The 17,165-nt window shown below is 41.4% G+C and overlaps 1 protein-coding gene across 3 annotated transcripts in view; it reads left to right on the forward strand.

Moving 5' to 3' along the window:
- LOC133465064 (potassium/sodium hyperpolarization-activated cyclic nucleotide-gated channel 1) overlaps positions 1-17,165 on the forward strand; it is a 121,717-nt gene that overhangs the window by 83,304 nt on the left and 21,248 nt on the right. For all 3 annotated transcript variants that reach the window (XM_061747471.1, XM_061747470.1, XM_061747469.1), the window contains 3 exons: positions 1,421-1,639; positions 5,979-6,125; positions 10,252-10,492. In XM_061747471.1, coding sequence (XP_061603455.1) covers positions 1,421-1,639; positions 5,979-6,125; positions 10,252-10,492 — 607 coding nt within the window. The remainder of the gene's footprint in view (positions 1-1,420; positions 1,640-5,978; positions 6,126-10,251; positions 10,493-17,165) is intronic.

Below are 17,165 nucleotides of genomic sequence, written 5' to 3' on the forward strand. Positions count from 1 at the left end.
ATGGATATTACACTAATTAGGAATTTAATGAGAATGTAGTTGTATTTTTTAAATGTCTTACAAGTGTAAAACTAAGCCAACCATTGTTAATACTGTATAGTAAAACGTGCTGGCATTTTGAATAGCTGTGGAGTTCAAATTGAACTTTCCTCGTCTTTTGTATGAAAATGTAATCGTTAAGTACAAATGGAACAGAAGTGAGCCAGACTGGTTGGCATACAGTTTACATCAACGCACAAAATAATATTGGCTGAACGGAGCTTTCTGGAGGTAACATAGAAGTCAATCATGAGTGGCGTCATACATGGCAGTGATCAATTATTTATAATTGTCACAAACCAAAGATGAAGCAAAATTTACAAAATTAAGTTAGCACTTTCATGCTCGCTTAAATGAGCTCTCTTGCGGTAACGTAGAAGTCGGCCATGAGTGGTGTCATGTGACATAGCGGTCCAATGTTTTTATTAAGTGTTAAGGAGCAAGGGGGCCCGAAGAAAAAGCAAAATATGCAATGGTAACATTGTGATGCTTGCTGAACTGAGCTCGCGCAAATATGTTTTTAAAGGCCCCGTATTTTGGCTATTTAGACCTCCACAGAGTGACTCTCTAACATGGACTTAGTATAAAAGGGTCACAGTTTAATTTAAAAAAAATACCTTGGTTTTGTCATACTAGTTTCCAGAAAAGGCCCCTCTGACAGCTACTTCTGTTTGACCCCGTTTTGTATCGCTTTGTCCATATTTGACTAAGATCGCCCCCTTTCCTCTGATTGGTTGCCTCCGTGCAGAAGACCCACTTGTGAGAGCACACTCTTTTGTTATGTTGACAGCATTGGTTCGGGAGCGGAAAGGGAAGGCTGAGCTCTTCGCTAGTGATGTAGATAAACTCCAGAAATTCGAATGACCTGATTTCAGGCCTCCTGGCAGAAAAACAACTGGAACTCAGGAATTTGTGGACATGTTTAATTCATATTTCACATGTTTACTGAGCTACCATAGAGACAATATTACATCCCAAATGCCAGAAAAAGTTGGCTTGGCAAAATATGTCCCTTTTAAGTCCGCCGTCCATTTTTGGAATGCCTGTGCAAAAAAAAAAAAAAAAGCAAGAGAAGGCTCTCTGCTGTTTCTCTCAGGAAAAATAAGATGCCCCAAATGTGTGAATAATGCAAGTTGTTCTTTTTTAGTACTTCCGACATGAACTGTTTTTCACCCCTTGGCAAATGGGGAAAGAATGAGAGCAGGTAGAAAGAAACAGGAGAAGAAGCAGTAGTAAAGGGCATGGTGAGGCTGTGAGGTGTATGGCGAGTATGGTTTATGCGTGGAAGTTCAGTGATCCATCAAAGGGAAGCCCAGCCTCGCAGTAACTTCCCCTCCATCTCTCTCTCTCTCTCTCTCTCTGTCTCTCTCCATCTTGGCAGAATGTGTCCTGGGGCAAGCAGTACTCATACGCCCTCTTCAAAGCCATGAGCCACATGCTGTGCATCGGCTACGGCGCCCGGGCGCCGGTGAGCATGTCGGACCTGTGGATCACGATGCTGAGCATGATCGTGGGCGCCACGTGCTACGCCATGTTCGTGGGACACGCCACCGCGCTCATCCAGTCGCTGGACTCGTCACGTCGGCAGTACCAAGAGAAGGTAAGCGGGAAATCATCCCTTATAAGCAGGGATCTTTCATCCAAATTCGGAAGGGTCCGGTTGCAAAGGATTTCTCCGGGCCGCAAAGTTTCGATTTGCGTTGCCAACCCATGCATCCATCCGGCCATTTTCTGTACTGCTTATTCTCACTAGGGCCGTGAGTCTGCTGGAGCCTATCCCAGCTGATCCAATCACAGGGCACATACTGTATAAACAAACGAGCATTCACATCCACACCTTGGGAAAATGTTGTGTTTTCAATATACCTAGCGCACCATTCATGTACCTGGAGAAAACCCACACAGGCACAGGGGGAACATGCAAACCCCCCACAGGAAGGTCGGAGCCCGGATTTGAACGCAGGACCACTGAACTGTGAGAAGGATGTTCCAACCAGTCGGTCACCGCACCGCCACAAAGCCGACCTGTCCGCCTGTGTCCAAATGTCACCTTCCTTTTCACATTTGTGGTTTTGCAAATACGATGTTTGGCTTTGCATGAAAAAAAACTGCCTCTACCATAAATTAATATTTTGAGCTTACTCAAGGTCAACAATGAATAAGGGCTTTTTTGAATAAGGGCTTATTTAAAAGTCAAAGAAAAAGCAAAACTTGTATGACATCATGCATAAAGGCGGTGCATTTATTTGAAAATTGGAAAAAACCCTAACCCTACCCAAAAAACTACATCAGTGCTTGCTGAAATTAGCTCATGGGATACCTTGAAATGCGGTCCGTACAGCACGCTAATAAGTACTGCAAAAAAAAAGCCAAAGAAAAAAGTCAAATGCTTTGTTGAACTGAGTTCTCGCAAAGGTGTCTAGAAGTCTTTTAGATGTCTTCCTTTTAGATAAAGGGCCTGATTTGCTAAGATCCCAAATAGCAGACTCAAAATCGCATGTTCACTCATTCTAACAGATAGCGTGCACTGTGGTCAATGACTCTAAAAGTGATGGAGACCGCCGGATTTAAAAGAGGTTTTTATACTTTACGCTGCAAAGTGAAGTTTAAAGTGATGGAATTGGAAGCGTTAATGGAAGAGGATAGCAAACATTTTACTGAGTCACAGAAAGGAAATCGATTGCTACCATCATTTTGGGAAAGCCATCAAGCACATAAAAGCCATATTTGTTTGATTTCACTCACCCTGAGTGGGTGGCGATTAAATGTACAGGTATATGCCCATCCTTGTGTAACTTTGCAATCAAAACTTGGAACACCACACCCAAAAAAACATTGCTATGGGAGAGGCCAGCACCAATCGTCACAGTGTGCTGTAATAAAATGTCCCAGTTGCACAGAAAGGCAGCGTTGAAAGGAGTTTTGCCCCATGAAAATCCCGCTCATTTGCGTAAGACTTCGTTATAAATGAGGTCTTCTCAATGACAGACAGGCTGACCCTACCATTTCTACAAGTAACGAAGGAATTGCTTTATTTGTTACACAAATTAATTTGATTTGATAACAATTCAGTCCTGAACATTTGAGCTCTTTGGTCCATGTGGTCTAGATGTTATCACCTTCCAAAATGTACTCCAAATGTCCACCTTGGCACCTGAGACACTCCTGGATGTGGCTCGCGAAATGGCCAATAACCCCGACACACTCCTCCCTTGGAATAGCCCGTATCTTGGCTGTAATTTCTGCCTTCAAGTCTCTGATTGTCTGGGGCTTGTTCTCGTAGGATGATGACATGATCTTTTAAAAAGCCCCACAGGTAAGAAATCTGGGGGGTTGAGGTTAGGCGAATCTAGGGCCCACTCTGGGTCAAATCTCCTACTGATTATGGCTGCACAGATTTAAATGACCTGGTCTGAAAATAGGTCTCCAGGCAAAAAGTTGTCCAAGGCATTTTCAGAAGGAAAAAAAAAACCTATTAGAAATAAATTGTGTTATTAATAACAATTTTATCAGCTGTAGTATCATTTTGGGTCACTCTTGTTGATCAATAGATAGATAATGTAGACCTTTTATTCATCCACAAGGGAAAGGGAAAGGTGCCGGTACACAAACGTTATTCTTTTCTTCCACTTCACTCATTGTTACTTAGCATCTATGTATTTTTCTACTCATCATGTATGTATGTATGTATGTATGGTTATTATCTTGCGTTCCAGTCAGGCAACAAATCTGGCAATTCCCGGAACACGTGGATGTTCCGAATGTGCTTTGTGCTCTGACGCAACAGTCAGATAATGTGAGTTCGCATGTTCTCCCCGTGTCTCTGTGGATTTTCTCCGGGTACTCTGGTCTCCTCCCACATTCCCCCCAAAAACTGCCTGTAGGTATGAATCTGAGTGCGAATGGTTGTTTGTTTATACAGTATGTGCCCTGCAATTGGCTGGCAACCAGTTCACGGTGTACCCCGCCTCTCGCCAAGAATCAGCTGGGAAAGGCTCCAGCACACCCACGCCCCTAGTGAGGATAAGCAGTAAGGAAAGTGGATGGATATGAAAAACAATGTTTAACAATAATTATCGCAACAATACAGTATCGCCCAAATTGACCATTAATTTGGTCAGCTTTAGTTACAGTATATGACACACTGTTGAAGGTTGTTTACATGAAAATTTGTGTATCATATATTAAACAAATCTGACCATAATGGCCAAGTTATCAGTATGGAAATAGAAAACGGCTTTATTTTTTTCGCTGTACTCCCATAGAATAAATTGCTCATTGGTTGACACATCAGCAAACATTGAAAGTCACTGAATTAGTGACATGCCTTTTGCTGAGCGTGGATGTACATCTGCTCTACAGCAAATCTGCTTTTTCCACTTCCCAATTTTATCCTCCTCATGTCTCTTTCTGGACTTTGAACTGACAGTTTTAGAGGGGCCGTGAAGACCTCGCTTTACATTGTTAACATAGCAGCGTGTATGACTGACAAGTTTCAGTTAAACATATCCACCAATAACCTTGCATGGGCTAAAATTCCAAGGGTTTCTTATCCCTTATATCCGTCAAAATGACCGTGACGTTTCAAACGGCATCTCTTGCTCCAAAAGCAGGAGAATACGTATTATCTTTAGAAATCAATTGTTTTTGCATGAATGTATTTGTTATGGAGGATATCTCCTCTCGCATGATTGTGTGCCCCACCTTGGCCATTCGAGTTCAGATGGACATCCTGAGCCGCATTCCAACCTGTGCCACACGCGCTAAATAAATTCACCCCTTCCCCTCCGATAAACAATGTACCGAGCTCTTATCAAATGTCTGCAGCCGGGAGCGAGGAATCATTGAGGGACGGCTCGTGAGTCTCTCTATCTCGCACCAGTTTCATGTAACGGGCCAGGCTTGTGTCACATTTGCTCATACCTTTTAGGTGTTTCATCACCTATTTTAACCACTATCTTACCAATGACCTTAATTCAAAGACAATTATACTTAAACAATGGCCTGAATTGAAAGTCTGTTTTGTAAGCCACTGCACTACCTATGGCCTTTGGCCGGAACTGAAAGCCATTTATGAGGCCCACAACACTACCAAAATTCAAAGACAATTATGTGAACCTCTACACTACAAATGGCCTGAATTGAAAGTCACTAATGTGAACCACTACACTCTCAATGGCCTTCAGTGGAATTTGAAAGCTAGTTGTTTGTCCCGCTATGGTCCCAATGACAATTGGTGGGAAATTAGTTGTTTTCATGAACCTCTACATGACCAACGGTCTTTGGTGAAAATTGAACATCAGTTGTGTGACTCACTTCACTGTCAATGACCTTTGGTGTGAACTGAAAGTACATTCACTTCACCACCAGAATTGAAAATCACCTATGTGACTCACTACATACACTACCAGTGGCCTGAATTGAAAGTCAGTTATGTCAACCAGTGCACTTCGAATAGACGAGGTAGGAATTAAAAGAGAGTTCACATGAGCAAAGATAACAATGGCCTTTGACTTACAAAATCTTTTCAAATTCACGATTTTGAACACTAGGCAATGTAACCTGAATATGTCGCATGTAGCTCACTACTTCACATTTAGATCATGGCTTGACTGCGCATCAGTATTGAGCTTGACGCTTGCTTGAAATAATGGCAAATGCAACCTTGGGTTGACGGAGCCCCGGAGGGCAACTCGTTTCTACTCCCCCACACCACCACCTGACTTCCCCTCTTACGACCTCTCCCTCCCACACATACAGGACTAAGCCCTCAAAACGCTCTAAGATTACATGGCTTTTTGCAGTAAAATCAACACAGACCTTTTTCATTCAGTCATCAGCTCTCTCATTGGGAAATGTTCCCATGGAAGAAAGAATGCATCAACTGAAACTCATACGTGTCTGTTTTCTGTCCGTCTCTCTGTCTTTGCCTCTCACAGTACAAGCAAGTGGAGCAATACATGTCCTTCCACAAGCTTCCGGCGGACATGCGGCAAAAGATCCACGACTACTATGAACACCGCTACCAGGGCAAGATCTTCGACGAGGACAACATTCTTAGCGAACTCAATGATCCACTCAAAGAGGTGAGAAAAAAAAGTTACTGATTAAGAATTTGAGACGCATATCTATCATAAGTAGACCTGCAAAAAAATAATCCACGTCCCAAAAGACACAATAAGTCTTCCGTCTTGCTTTGAAGCTGCCATTTTAAGGTATCATTTCCAAAGTTCCTTCAAATACAGACTAATCATCGAGATTTTGTCCAATTGCGACCAAGTTTGAGCCACGTTACGCACACTTCCCAACTTTTGACTTGCCCCCGATAGGTGTGGGGTGCGCGAGCCTGAGCTCGTGATGTGAATGCCGTCTTGAAAATACCTTTATTTCTTCATCATGATTATTCTCAGGCCAAATAAATCGCCCTTTTGAGGGATTTCCCATATAATAAACTCCCGCTATTCATGGGCGATAGGGATCAAGCTCTGTCACGAATAAGGAAAATATGAGTAGAATTGAGGCTCCGCCCTAAATATATATATTTTTTTTTTTCATTGCCTATATTAACCATAGTTTCAACCATAAATATACCACAAACTATGATGCCGAGATACGTTACTACCATTTCAAACTTATCTTACACGATTACCCTTAAAATAGATGGCTTACTGACCATTTGACCACTTTTGTAAATAGCCACTCAGCAGAGTAAACGCGTACACATGTGGTGAAGACTCTCCCTAACTTCTGCTAACAACCCAGGCTAAGTTTAACTCCTCCCCAACATACAATAATCTCTCAGTTGAAATATATCACAACTACATACTTCCTTGACATATTTACGACTTTCCTATTATCCAGGGCTTTGGTTCTATCTTGTGGCATTACAGAAAGCACAAAGACAGTTAATAGAGGAATTTTCCAGCAATTAGTTCAGGATAAGATGAGAATAAGTGGCGGTTTCAGCCTTGAGCCCCAAAAATGGTCTGGATATCACCTTTAGTGTAATATTTTGAGCATTCAGTACTCAAAACCGGTTTTATTCAGGAAGATGAAATTTGATAGGCTTGTCTATAATGTGTGAACCCACAAAAAAAAGTCCCAAGAACCCATACCTAAAAAGTGAAAAGACACAGGAAGTCGGCCCTTTTCGGGTCGTTTTTGTCATTTCCATGGGTCCTTTAATGATGGATCTGTCCTTGAGAGTTTGTCTGATTCCTACTAAATCAGACCCACATACACCAGACAGATACTCAATGGAAAATTGCTAACCATTTCAGTTTTTGCTATTGCGTGCCGGCGAAGTTTGCCCAGGTTTATATATTTCTGGTGGAAAATTGTGTTTTCTTTAGCATTTTGCCAAACGTCTTCCATCCAAAAAAATCATTGTGGAATTGGTTCTCCATTGTTTTCTTAATCCAGGGTGAGCATGAACACACAGGAACTGAAAATGTGTGTTCAATATTTACAAGTTTGACATTAACAACGGTGCTCTCCTCTCAGTTTAATACTGACAAAGATCAATAATAATCAGATACCTGTACGCATCAGCCATATTGAAATTGATGCTGAAGCCATTGATCACTTTTCTACTTTGCAACTCCTCACATCCCCAGAATTACATGAGTAATTACACTCTGCAGATATGGGCGAGAAGTATCATAAAACCCATGCAAGCGTGGCATTCGTGACTGTCTCCCATGCACACCCATTAAGCGCGCTTGCTTGCTTGGAAGGGGCGAACTCTGCAGATCCCAGACTCTCACGGCAGAGGAAAGACACACAGGGGATTTATGGTTATTACCTACAATGCGGAAAATCCTTACAGGCTTTTTGTCCACTATGCAAAGTAAGCAAAATCTGCCTGGTGACAGCGTCACAAAATAAAATCTGCCCCCTGGGACTGGCGAATAAAGACAAACTGAGTCATACAAAAACACACTTACATCATCATTTCACACTCGATTTTATGGACATACCCAGTTTGAACATCCTTGGCAGGGAATTTTAGCGGTGAGGATTCTCTTGCCCGGTGCAATGCATCTAATCCAGACTTTCCGTAGTAACGTTCCAAGGGCTGTCTCGGATCGTTGGCTGACGGCCACCTGCCTGTTGTTGGTGCTTCGCCTTCCCAGCCAAATTTGGAAGGAAGCGTGGGGAGGTCATAGTGGGCGCCGCCGACGACACTGCTGGCTCCAGCAAGTGTGACCACCTGGGAAGCATCAAAACCGCAAAGATGCCAATATTATGAATAAGTGTAAGAAAATACAGTGTTAATGTAATAATACATTCATTTATATTATATGTATTTTGCATTTCCTCTTTCCCGAGTCACAAATCTTTTTTGAATCTGGTAAATTCAACTGTTCACATTCAGTAATCAAGTCCAAGTCCAGCATATGGCGACTGTGTGCATGGTCGTTTGAAAATAGAAGACAACCGGAACTTGATTGTTGGGAAGATTTCTTCGGATGATGATGATGATGCAAATAGTAAAAATTGGGAAATGGGTGGAATTCAATTCCGTGCAAAATTGTCCAAAACTTTAGCGTAACATTGTGTTATTAGGCAAGCTAGCGCAATTTTTTTTACCCAACAAAGAAGACGGAGTCGCAATGTAACAAAGTAACATAACGTAACATAGTAATGTAATAACATAACATAGTAACTGGAGTAAGAGAAGTACGTTAGCTGTCATTGCGGTAAATCGTCGGTGTATTTCCGATGGTACACATGATTTTGCATGGTATGCAATAGGGATGGACATTTGACTTTCTTGATCAGTGAATTATTCTTGAGGGAAAAAAAGACATGATAAGGTTATAGGTATAAGGTTCTTGTCACATTTTTCCCTTTTGATGTGATTTTTTTTAAACCAAAAATAGGAATTTTTGTAACTCTACAACTTTTCTCTCAAAATTAGTCTTTATTTATTTATTTATTTGTACTAAAACAAATGTCATATTTTTCTTAAGCTAGCAAACGCTGGTGTTTCTTGTTCAGCAGTTCACTCCATTTTGCCTCAATTGCTTCAAGAGACGATTAATCAACCCTCAATTTCACACAATTGACAGAATTCTTAAGGAGTATTTAATCGTCTGTAATTTTCTAAAATCAGACTTTATTCTATTAACATTACAGCTTTCTTTCATTATTTCACTATTTTGTCTTCTTCTGACAACAAAACTAATCGGGAGTCAATCAAGAGTGGAGCTGCTGCCTTAATTGCAAGTAATCAACAATCAATTCCACACATTTCAGAGAATTCTTAACGATCATTTAATGATGATAAAATGGATTTTTTTTTTCGACTGTAAAATCTGACTTTATTCATTATTTTACAGAATAACTTTATTTAAAAGGAAGCTTTGTTCTTTTAACTACTTTATTGTAATAGCACTACTTTCAACATTGTTTTTTGATATGCGACTTTCTTCAAGTAACAACATGAAATAAACCTACAATTTCATGGAGCGTTTCTCTTACTATTATGACTTTCTGAACAAAAGCTAGCTGCTAACGGTCCTGAAAACATTCCATTGATAGGGTAGGAAGCACAAACCGACGCAGCAGCTTCGCCAGCCATATCGTCAGCTGGGTGACATACTCATCTTTGACTAATGTGTTGAAGCGCATTATGTAACCTAATATGGTCACTGTTCAATTCCCTTGCCATGTGACAAATCTTTAAATAGGTAAATATTGTATAAGCAAAGATTGTGCCAAAAGGCCTCCTTGAAGCATGAAAACAGTTGGCTATCCGATTCGTTCGTTCTACTCCGTGATTGAGGTCATCGCCCCCAGCATCTGGCTAGCCCTTGTCGAGTCACCCCCGCAGGTTACTTAGCTCTCTGTTAATATCCCATTATGCCGCAAGGGTGGCAAAAGGGAGGTGAGGGAGTGAACCCCACGGCACGTGCTAACCAACTTTCAGTCTGTGCCCTGTTGGAGGGAAAAGGAAAACAAACACCTAATCTCCAGCTGGCCCAGAGGGTCCAAGATGATGGGGCAAAACTCATCAGGATCTGACAGCAGTGCCAAAAATTGTCTCCTCAGCAGTACTTAAAAGGTTTTAGGGATAAAGCAGCAATATGCGTCCAATTCATTTTGTGCAGCTGGAGTGGCAAGTGCTTTTCCAAGTTTTCTTTCCCTGCCACAATCTCTCTCGGGATCCCATTTGTCACATGTCCCTGTTTTTCCCTTGCCCGCCAGGAAATTGTCAACTTCAACTGCCGCAAGCTGGTGGCTACCATGCCACTATTTGCCAATGCTGACCCCAACTTTGTGACGGGGATGCTGAGCAAGCTGAAGTTTGAGGTCTTCCAGCCCAACGACTACATCATCCGTGAGGGCACCGTCGGCAAGAAGATGTACTTCATCCAGCACGGGGTTGCCAGCGTCATCACCAAGTTCAACAAGGAGATGAAGCTGACGGATGGGTCCTACTTCGGAGGTAAGATCAAGTCTTTGGGCTTTCTATCATCCTAGCTGGTTACACGATCCTGAAGGGATTTTAAATTTACAGGAAACCGAGCCCTGCCACGAGTAGCGGAAACCTACAAATAATAATAGACAGCCCCCCTAAAAATCTTCACAATTGCCTATATTAACAATTTCATACATAAATATACCAGAAACTATTATCTTAAATCACTTAAATATCATTTCAAATGTATCTTGCTTCATTATAAAAATAAAAAAACACCCATGAAATGAGGACTATATTACTTCAGGGCTCCAATTTGAGATTATTTGGCAAAAAGACTTCTTCTGATCTTTACCGTCTTTGGTTGGCTTTCAATCACCGTCGATGCGGTCAATGACCATTTTATGTCTGTTATTTGAGGCAGCTCCTCGATTGGAGGTCATTGTTATAGTTCACATTCCTGCATTGGCCTACTGGAGACTCATTCATGCCGTCCTTGTAGTCATTCGCCAGTCTACATGTCAATTATTCTAGGTCATGGTGAATGTTGAACATGCAAGATTCACTTACTGTTAATCCATAAGTCATTGGCGGGTCTACCTGCCAATCATTATATACAGTACATCACTGGTCAGCGGCTGTGGCTTTTTAATGGCTCAAAGGTAAGATTATTTGGCAACAAGGCTTCTTTTGGAAGATATACTTCTTTTTGTGATTGTCAGCAAAAAACGAAAAGTATCTGATCGGACCGGATCTAAAATCTCAGATTTTACCACTCTTATACAAGCAGTCCATTCCACGCGCTTTTATCCAGCAGCGCCCGGGTGGCATGCAGAGCCCACATGATCACCACAACTGGTTGCTAAGGTGCTAATAGAGTAACAAGGAGTAAAAACGAAGGTTGCTTTCTTAAAGTCGTTTATCGACACTCCAGTTGAAGTTCACTGTAGAAGTAAAGACACGTGACAAAAGAATTACATCTATTGAACGTTTAAATACACAACAGACTGTTTCTTTCTGCGTTTTTGTTCAATAAAAAACACAATTGACGAGCTAACAAAATTAGTATTGATCTCCCGGCACTTACAGCTCTCCAAATAATGAACATTGGTACACAAACACTTTATAAACATAGACAGTCAATATAACAATACTCTCTGGCATATATTCTTCAAACTCTGAAAAACGACTTACAATAACAATATCCAATCGTGACGTCTTCTACTTTCTTTGTTACTGCAAGTGTGTATCTCATTGTGTGCACCACTACCCCTCAGAGGTCAAGACGTGCACAGTAGGATCAGCGATCCAACAAGGCACACACAGACAGCTAAGCACCCCAAGCCTCGCTACATGATTCCTATCCGCTACGACGTTGTCAATAAAACTAAACCCCAGTCGCATCAAGAAGTTCAAAAGTGTATTGCCGCACATGTGGAGAAAGCAAATGCTGTTCCCAGCACATACTGACAGTAAAAAATAACTGAATTGAAGTTGAATTGTTATTTTGCACTTCCATCCATCCATTTTCTGAGTCTCTTCTCCTCACAAGGGTCGCGGAAGTGCTGGAGCCTATCCCAGCTATCATCGGGCAGGAGGCGGGGTGCACCCTGAACTGGTTGCCAGCCAATCGCAGGGCACACATAAGCAAACAACCATTCACACTCACATTCACACCTAGGGGCAATTTAGAGACTTCAATTAACCTAGCATGCATGTTTTTTTTGGGGGATGTTGGAGGAAACCGGAGTGCCCGGAGAAAACCCACACAGGCACGGGGAGAACATGCAAACTCCACACAGGCGGGGCCGGGGATGGAACCCCGGTCCTCAGAACTGTGAGGCAGACCAGTCACCCACCGTGCCGGGAATTTTGCTCTTTAAAATTATAAATTGTATTTATTTATTTAGGTTGTTCATGGTTTTCTAATTGATTTTGTATTTTGTAAACGCATAAATTAATTATTCAACTGTAGAGTATGCTTTTTATTTAAGTTAAGCAGTGGTTATTATTGATCATTGCTGGTATCGGATCAGAACGATATCGGTATCGGCCAAAACTCAAGGCTGCAATATCGGCATCAGAAAGTGAAAAAGTTGGATTGGGCCATCCCTAGTCGTTGGGAAGCGCAAGTTGCTCTTCATACAGTCTTTGGCCAGTCTAAATGTCAGTCATTACTAACACCTTCAAATAATACTCTTCTTTTTACATTTGACAGCCACACAAAGCTACCAACAAGTAAATCTTTTCTTTCCGTTACACTTCATGCTTTTTTAATACTGGTCAAAGATTTCAACAATTACTCTAGCTTTTTAAAAGCAAGCACTTGAAGTCAGACATACATCATCTCTACATTAACTCTCTGCGCTGCCTTGCTCAGCACACTCGCGGTCAGGCATTATACGAGTTAGTGTACATACTGAGGCGCGCCGAGTTGCGCCCAGGGCTGTGCGTTGTATGCCTCTTGCAGTCAAATGAATGCAGATTCTCATTCGGCAGCGTTGGCCGCTCGTCAGCCCCTCTGCCGTTATGTAAGCGCTCATCTGGTCGCTGGAGGAGGCCAAGGCGTGGATCAGGCATCCCTGAGGACACAGATGTTGCCCACCCCCGCCCCTACCGTCCGCCCCTACCCTCGCACACTGATACACATTGCATAAACTCTAGCCTCTCCACCTCCCCCACTCTATATGTTCCTGCCGTACACTCTTGGCACTGACGAAAGCCGATTGGAGTTTCATTCTGTGGATAATCAGAAACCTCTTCTATGCTGTTCATTTGGCTCTCTCCACATCTCAGTATGGATATCATCAATGTTTTAAATGTCAGCTGCAACCCCGCCGCTTCTTGTTTACTCTGACAAAATCTGTGTCGTCTCAGTGTGACGGCAAAGTTTCCTATTTTAAGACGTGTCTGCATATTTTATGCTGAATTCGACAGGCACTATAGAGGCAGGCGGAGGATTCTAAGAATACTTCCACTTTGGCGCCGTTCATGTCTCGCAGGCGAGAATCAAAGGGCGAAATTTGGTTGTCTTTTTTGGTTTGCCACCGCATGTTCAAAACTAAGGGGGTTGCTGTCATAAAATGTCTGTTCATGTGTCAGTGTGTCGAGCTGTGGGGCTTTTCATTGTGGTTCTGCGTGGAACAGACATGTAAGGCAGAACAGCTCATTCAGACGAATCATCCTCCGGATATGACACCAGCGATCATACTCCGGATATGCAGCTTGTATGTAGTGAAGGGTTGAAATAAGTGTGAGTGTGGAGCGCTAAGGTAATCTGAACTTGACGTATGGAATTAGCAATAATAGCAGTGGTAAGGTGCCACATTTCAGGCCTAAATCAGGCTTTGTTGCACAGGATGGCATCAGTTCTCTTCAGCCCACTCTTAAAAGGGACATTTTATGCATTTTCTCCCCACACAAATAATTATCTTATTATCTTAATAACATGTTGTGACATGCTTTTGACAAAATACCCCAAGGATCATGCATTATAGAACACTTTACAATACCAATTGAATTCAATCATTAACTCATGATGCAAAAGCTGTTTAATTCTTTACATTATATTTAATTTATTACTGTATGATTTATACAGCTCAATGCTATAGAATGCTATTTTATTTTTAAAAAATGCAACCAGTTTATGGGTTTTTTTTTTTTTTTTGCTGGGCTAGAACGGATTAAAGGCATTGCCATTAATTGAATTGGGGAAAGTTGATTTGAGATAGGAGCGATTAGAGTTACAAGTGTGGTCACAGAATGAATGAAACTGCTATAAAAGCAATTCTAACTCATTTAGGGGGGCGATGTCAATTCTTGCTGGTTCGTTTCAGGGGTCTTTCCTGTGCTTTGATGTAGTTGCTTGAAAGTGTCGGATCTTCGCCAAACTGTGAAGTCACAGTGGAAAAAAAAAACTCCAAATCAGACGGACACATTTTCGGAAGAAGGAGGCTAACGAAAGATTTCCTTCGTTGTTTAATTTGACACTTGATGGATGGGCAGGCACTCCAGAGACCCAGCTACGTATTTATTATTAAGCCATTAAAAAGTAAATTATCCATAATATAGCTCCTTTTAACGTTATCCACTCTTAATATCGTAAAGGGTGCCTTGCCACTAGTGTGCCACGGAACAGACAAGCTTATTGTGCTAAAGATTCCTCTAGAAATGTTGTCTATTGTAAAAACTGAACGTACAGTATTATATTACATATACTAATGCATATGCGTTTATCAAAAACAACAAGACCGCAATGCTGGTTTTTGCCGTGTTGTGCCTGTAGCTAGCCACCTGCTGTTGCCCTGCTGCCCAGCTGGTAACGCCACCCGCGTGTGTGTGGATGAGCGATCCCCGAGTCGGTCTGTCGGTCGGGAACAGCTGGCCGAACGAAGCGAGGCACCTTCCTCATTTTCTCTTTTTCTTCTTCAGCTGATCATTCGCTGCCGCTGAAGCGAGGGCGAGAAGTAGTACTCCCAGCGCAAAGCTGAGCGAGGAGGGCGAGTGAGGAACTAAAAGCAGCCACAGGACACCATTAGCATGCTAATAAGATGGACATGGAGGAGGACAGTAGGTCACAAAGCGATCATGGCCAGTGACGCATGGGCCGAGCACAGACGCATCATGGTCGAGAGCGAAAGCACTCCTGAGCCTACTGGAATGAGAACTGATACATAAAATGAAGTAAACTATTGACTGGTAATGTCCCCCATTATGATTTTTCCCTAAATCATTCAAACAAATAGCAATAATATATAAATACAAATTTATGAAAAAATATACATTACACAAATATAATGCATTGATTACTACAACCCCAATCCCAATGAAGTTGGGACGTTGTGTTAAACACAAATAAAAACAGAATACAATGATTTGCAAATCATGTTCAAGCTATATTTAATTGAATCCACTACAAAGACAAGATATTTAATGTTCATACTGATAAACCTTATTGATTTTAGCAAATAATCATGAACTTGGAATTTTATGGCTGCAACGTGTTCCAAAAAAAAGCTGGGACAGGTGGCAAAAAAGACTGAGAAAGTTGAGGAATGCTCATCAAATACCTGTTTGGAACATCCCACAGGTGAACAGGCTAATTGGGAAGCGGTGGGTGCTCAGTCATTCACAAGCAAAGATGGGGCGAGGTTCACCTCTTTGTGAACAAGTCTGTGAGAAAATACTCGAACAGTTTAAGTACAATGTTCCTCAACGTACAATTGCAAGGAATTAAGGGATTTCATCATCTACGGTCCATAATATCATCAAAAGGTTCAGAGAATCTGGAGAAATCACTGCATGTAAGCGGCAAGGCCGAAAACCAACATTGACTGCCCGTGACCTTCGATCTGGCTTGCTAAGTGACGTGAAAGTGAGTGAATGAGAATGTACAGTTGGCCAGCTGTTAACTGGCTAAGGCGTTAGTTACTGTGTGTGTAGAGTGACAGTGTCAGTTAAGCCAATCAGCAGGTGGGCTAAGAATGTGCTTGTGTTTGCTGTATTTTGTTTTCGTTTGTTCAATAAAGTGCTTGAATGAGCACCAACAGCAGCGTCCATCCTCCCTCTATCCTAACCAACTGTTATGGATTACAATTGGCTCTAACTACCCGTGGTCAGTATTAAATTAGAGACCCATGTTTACTTTACAATAGACCTGCAGTTGTGTAACTTAAGCCAGTTGTGCTTTGGAGGAGTAACATTTCACTTTCGCTTCCCTTATTAAATGTGAAATGATCACAAACTTTGGACATTCTCTGTCGTTTATGCACACTTTCCTCCTGGCTCACACGTATTGCTACATGAGTCTGCAGTAACAGTCCATGTGGAAAATGCACACAAAATCCTGCGATACAGCGAATAATCTGCGATATAGGTCCGGTAAAAAATGATGCGCAATGCACTGGAATCGTAAAAAGTGAACTGCAGTATAACGAGCGACGACTGTATTATTATTAGTAGTAATAGTAGTAGTAGTCGTATATAAAATATTATTATTATAATTCAACCTGCACAGGCACCTGCAAAGACTCTCTCTTTCAGTCACAGTTTATGCAGTAAATACATTTAAAAAGTTATTTTTTAAAAAGTTTACAAGTATTTACCTTAATAAACAAATAATTTTAAAATATTTTAAGTAAAACAAATAATATTGTAAAAATAAATTTAATCTGTTACCTTATTGTTAATTTCTGCCATAGTTTATTTCCTCTAAATATTTAAGATGAAAATTAATAAACCAAATTCATGTTTTAGAATAATAATTTCAAATGCTTTAAATACATTTCATTAATTATTTGTAATAAATCCTCCCTGAATCATTTTTATCTATGTAATTTGAGACAGTAACTTCCCTTTCTAACTGCCCTCCAATATGACAAAAAAATTGGATTTAAATATCAGAGGATATTCTTTACAATGGGGCACAGGCTCTGTTTTTCTTACAACAATTTTTTGTATTTTTAAATAAATGACACCATGAATGTAACTGCCTTACTGGTCAATGTTCACAGCTTAGAAATAATGGCATTCGCGTGTTTGAAAAGGGTATGTGTTAAATCCGGCCTCACCGTTTCAATACAGCCTTCGCACTGCATTCACACACCAGCGTAAGGGTCTTGCTCCAACATGGCGCACACACTCCGCGCTCTGTTTCACGACACGCTCCTGCCAAAGATCACAGCACAACTGGTAATAAAGA

The sequence above is a fragment of the Phyllopteryx taeniolatus genome, chromosome 15, assembly GCF_024500385.1.
Source record: "Phyllopteryx taeniolatus isolate TA_2022b chromosome 15, UOR_Ptae_1.2, whole genome shotgun sequence".
In the NCBI taxonomy this organism is placed as follows: Eukaryota; Metazoa; Chordata; class Actinopteri; order Syngnathiformes; family Syngnathidae; genus Phyllopteryx; species Phyllopteryx taeniolatus.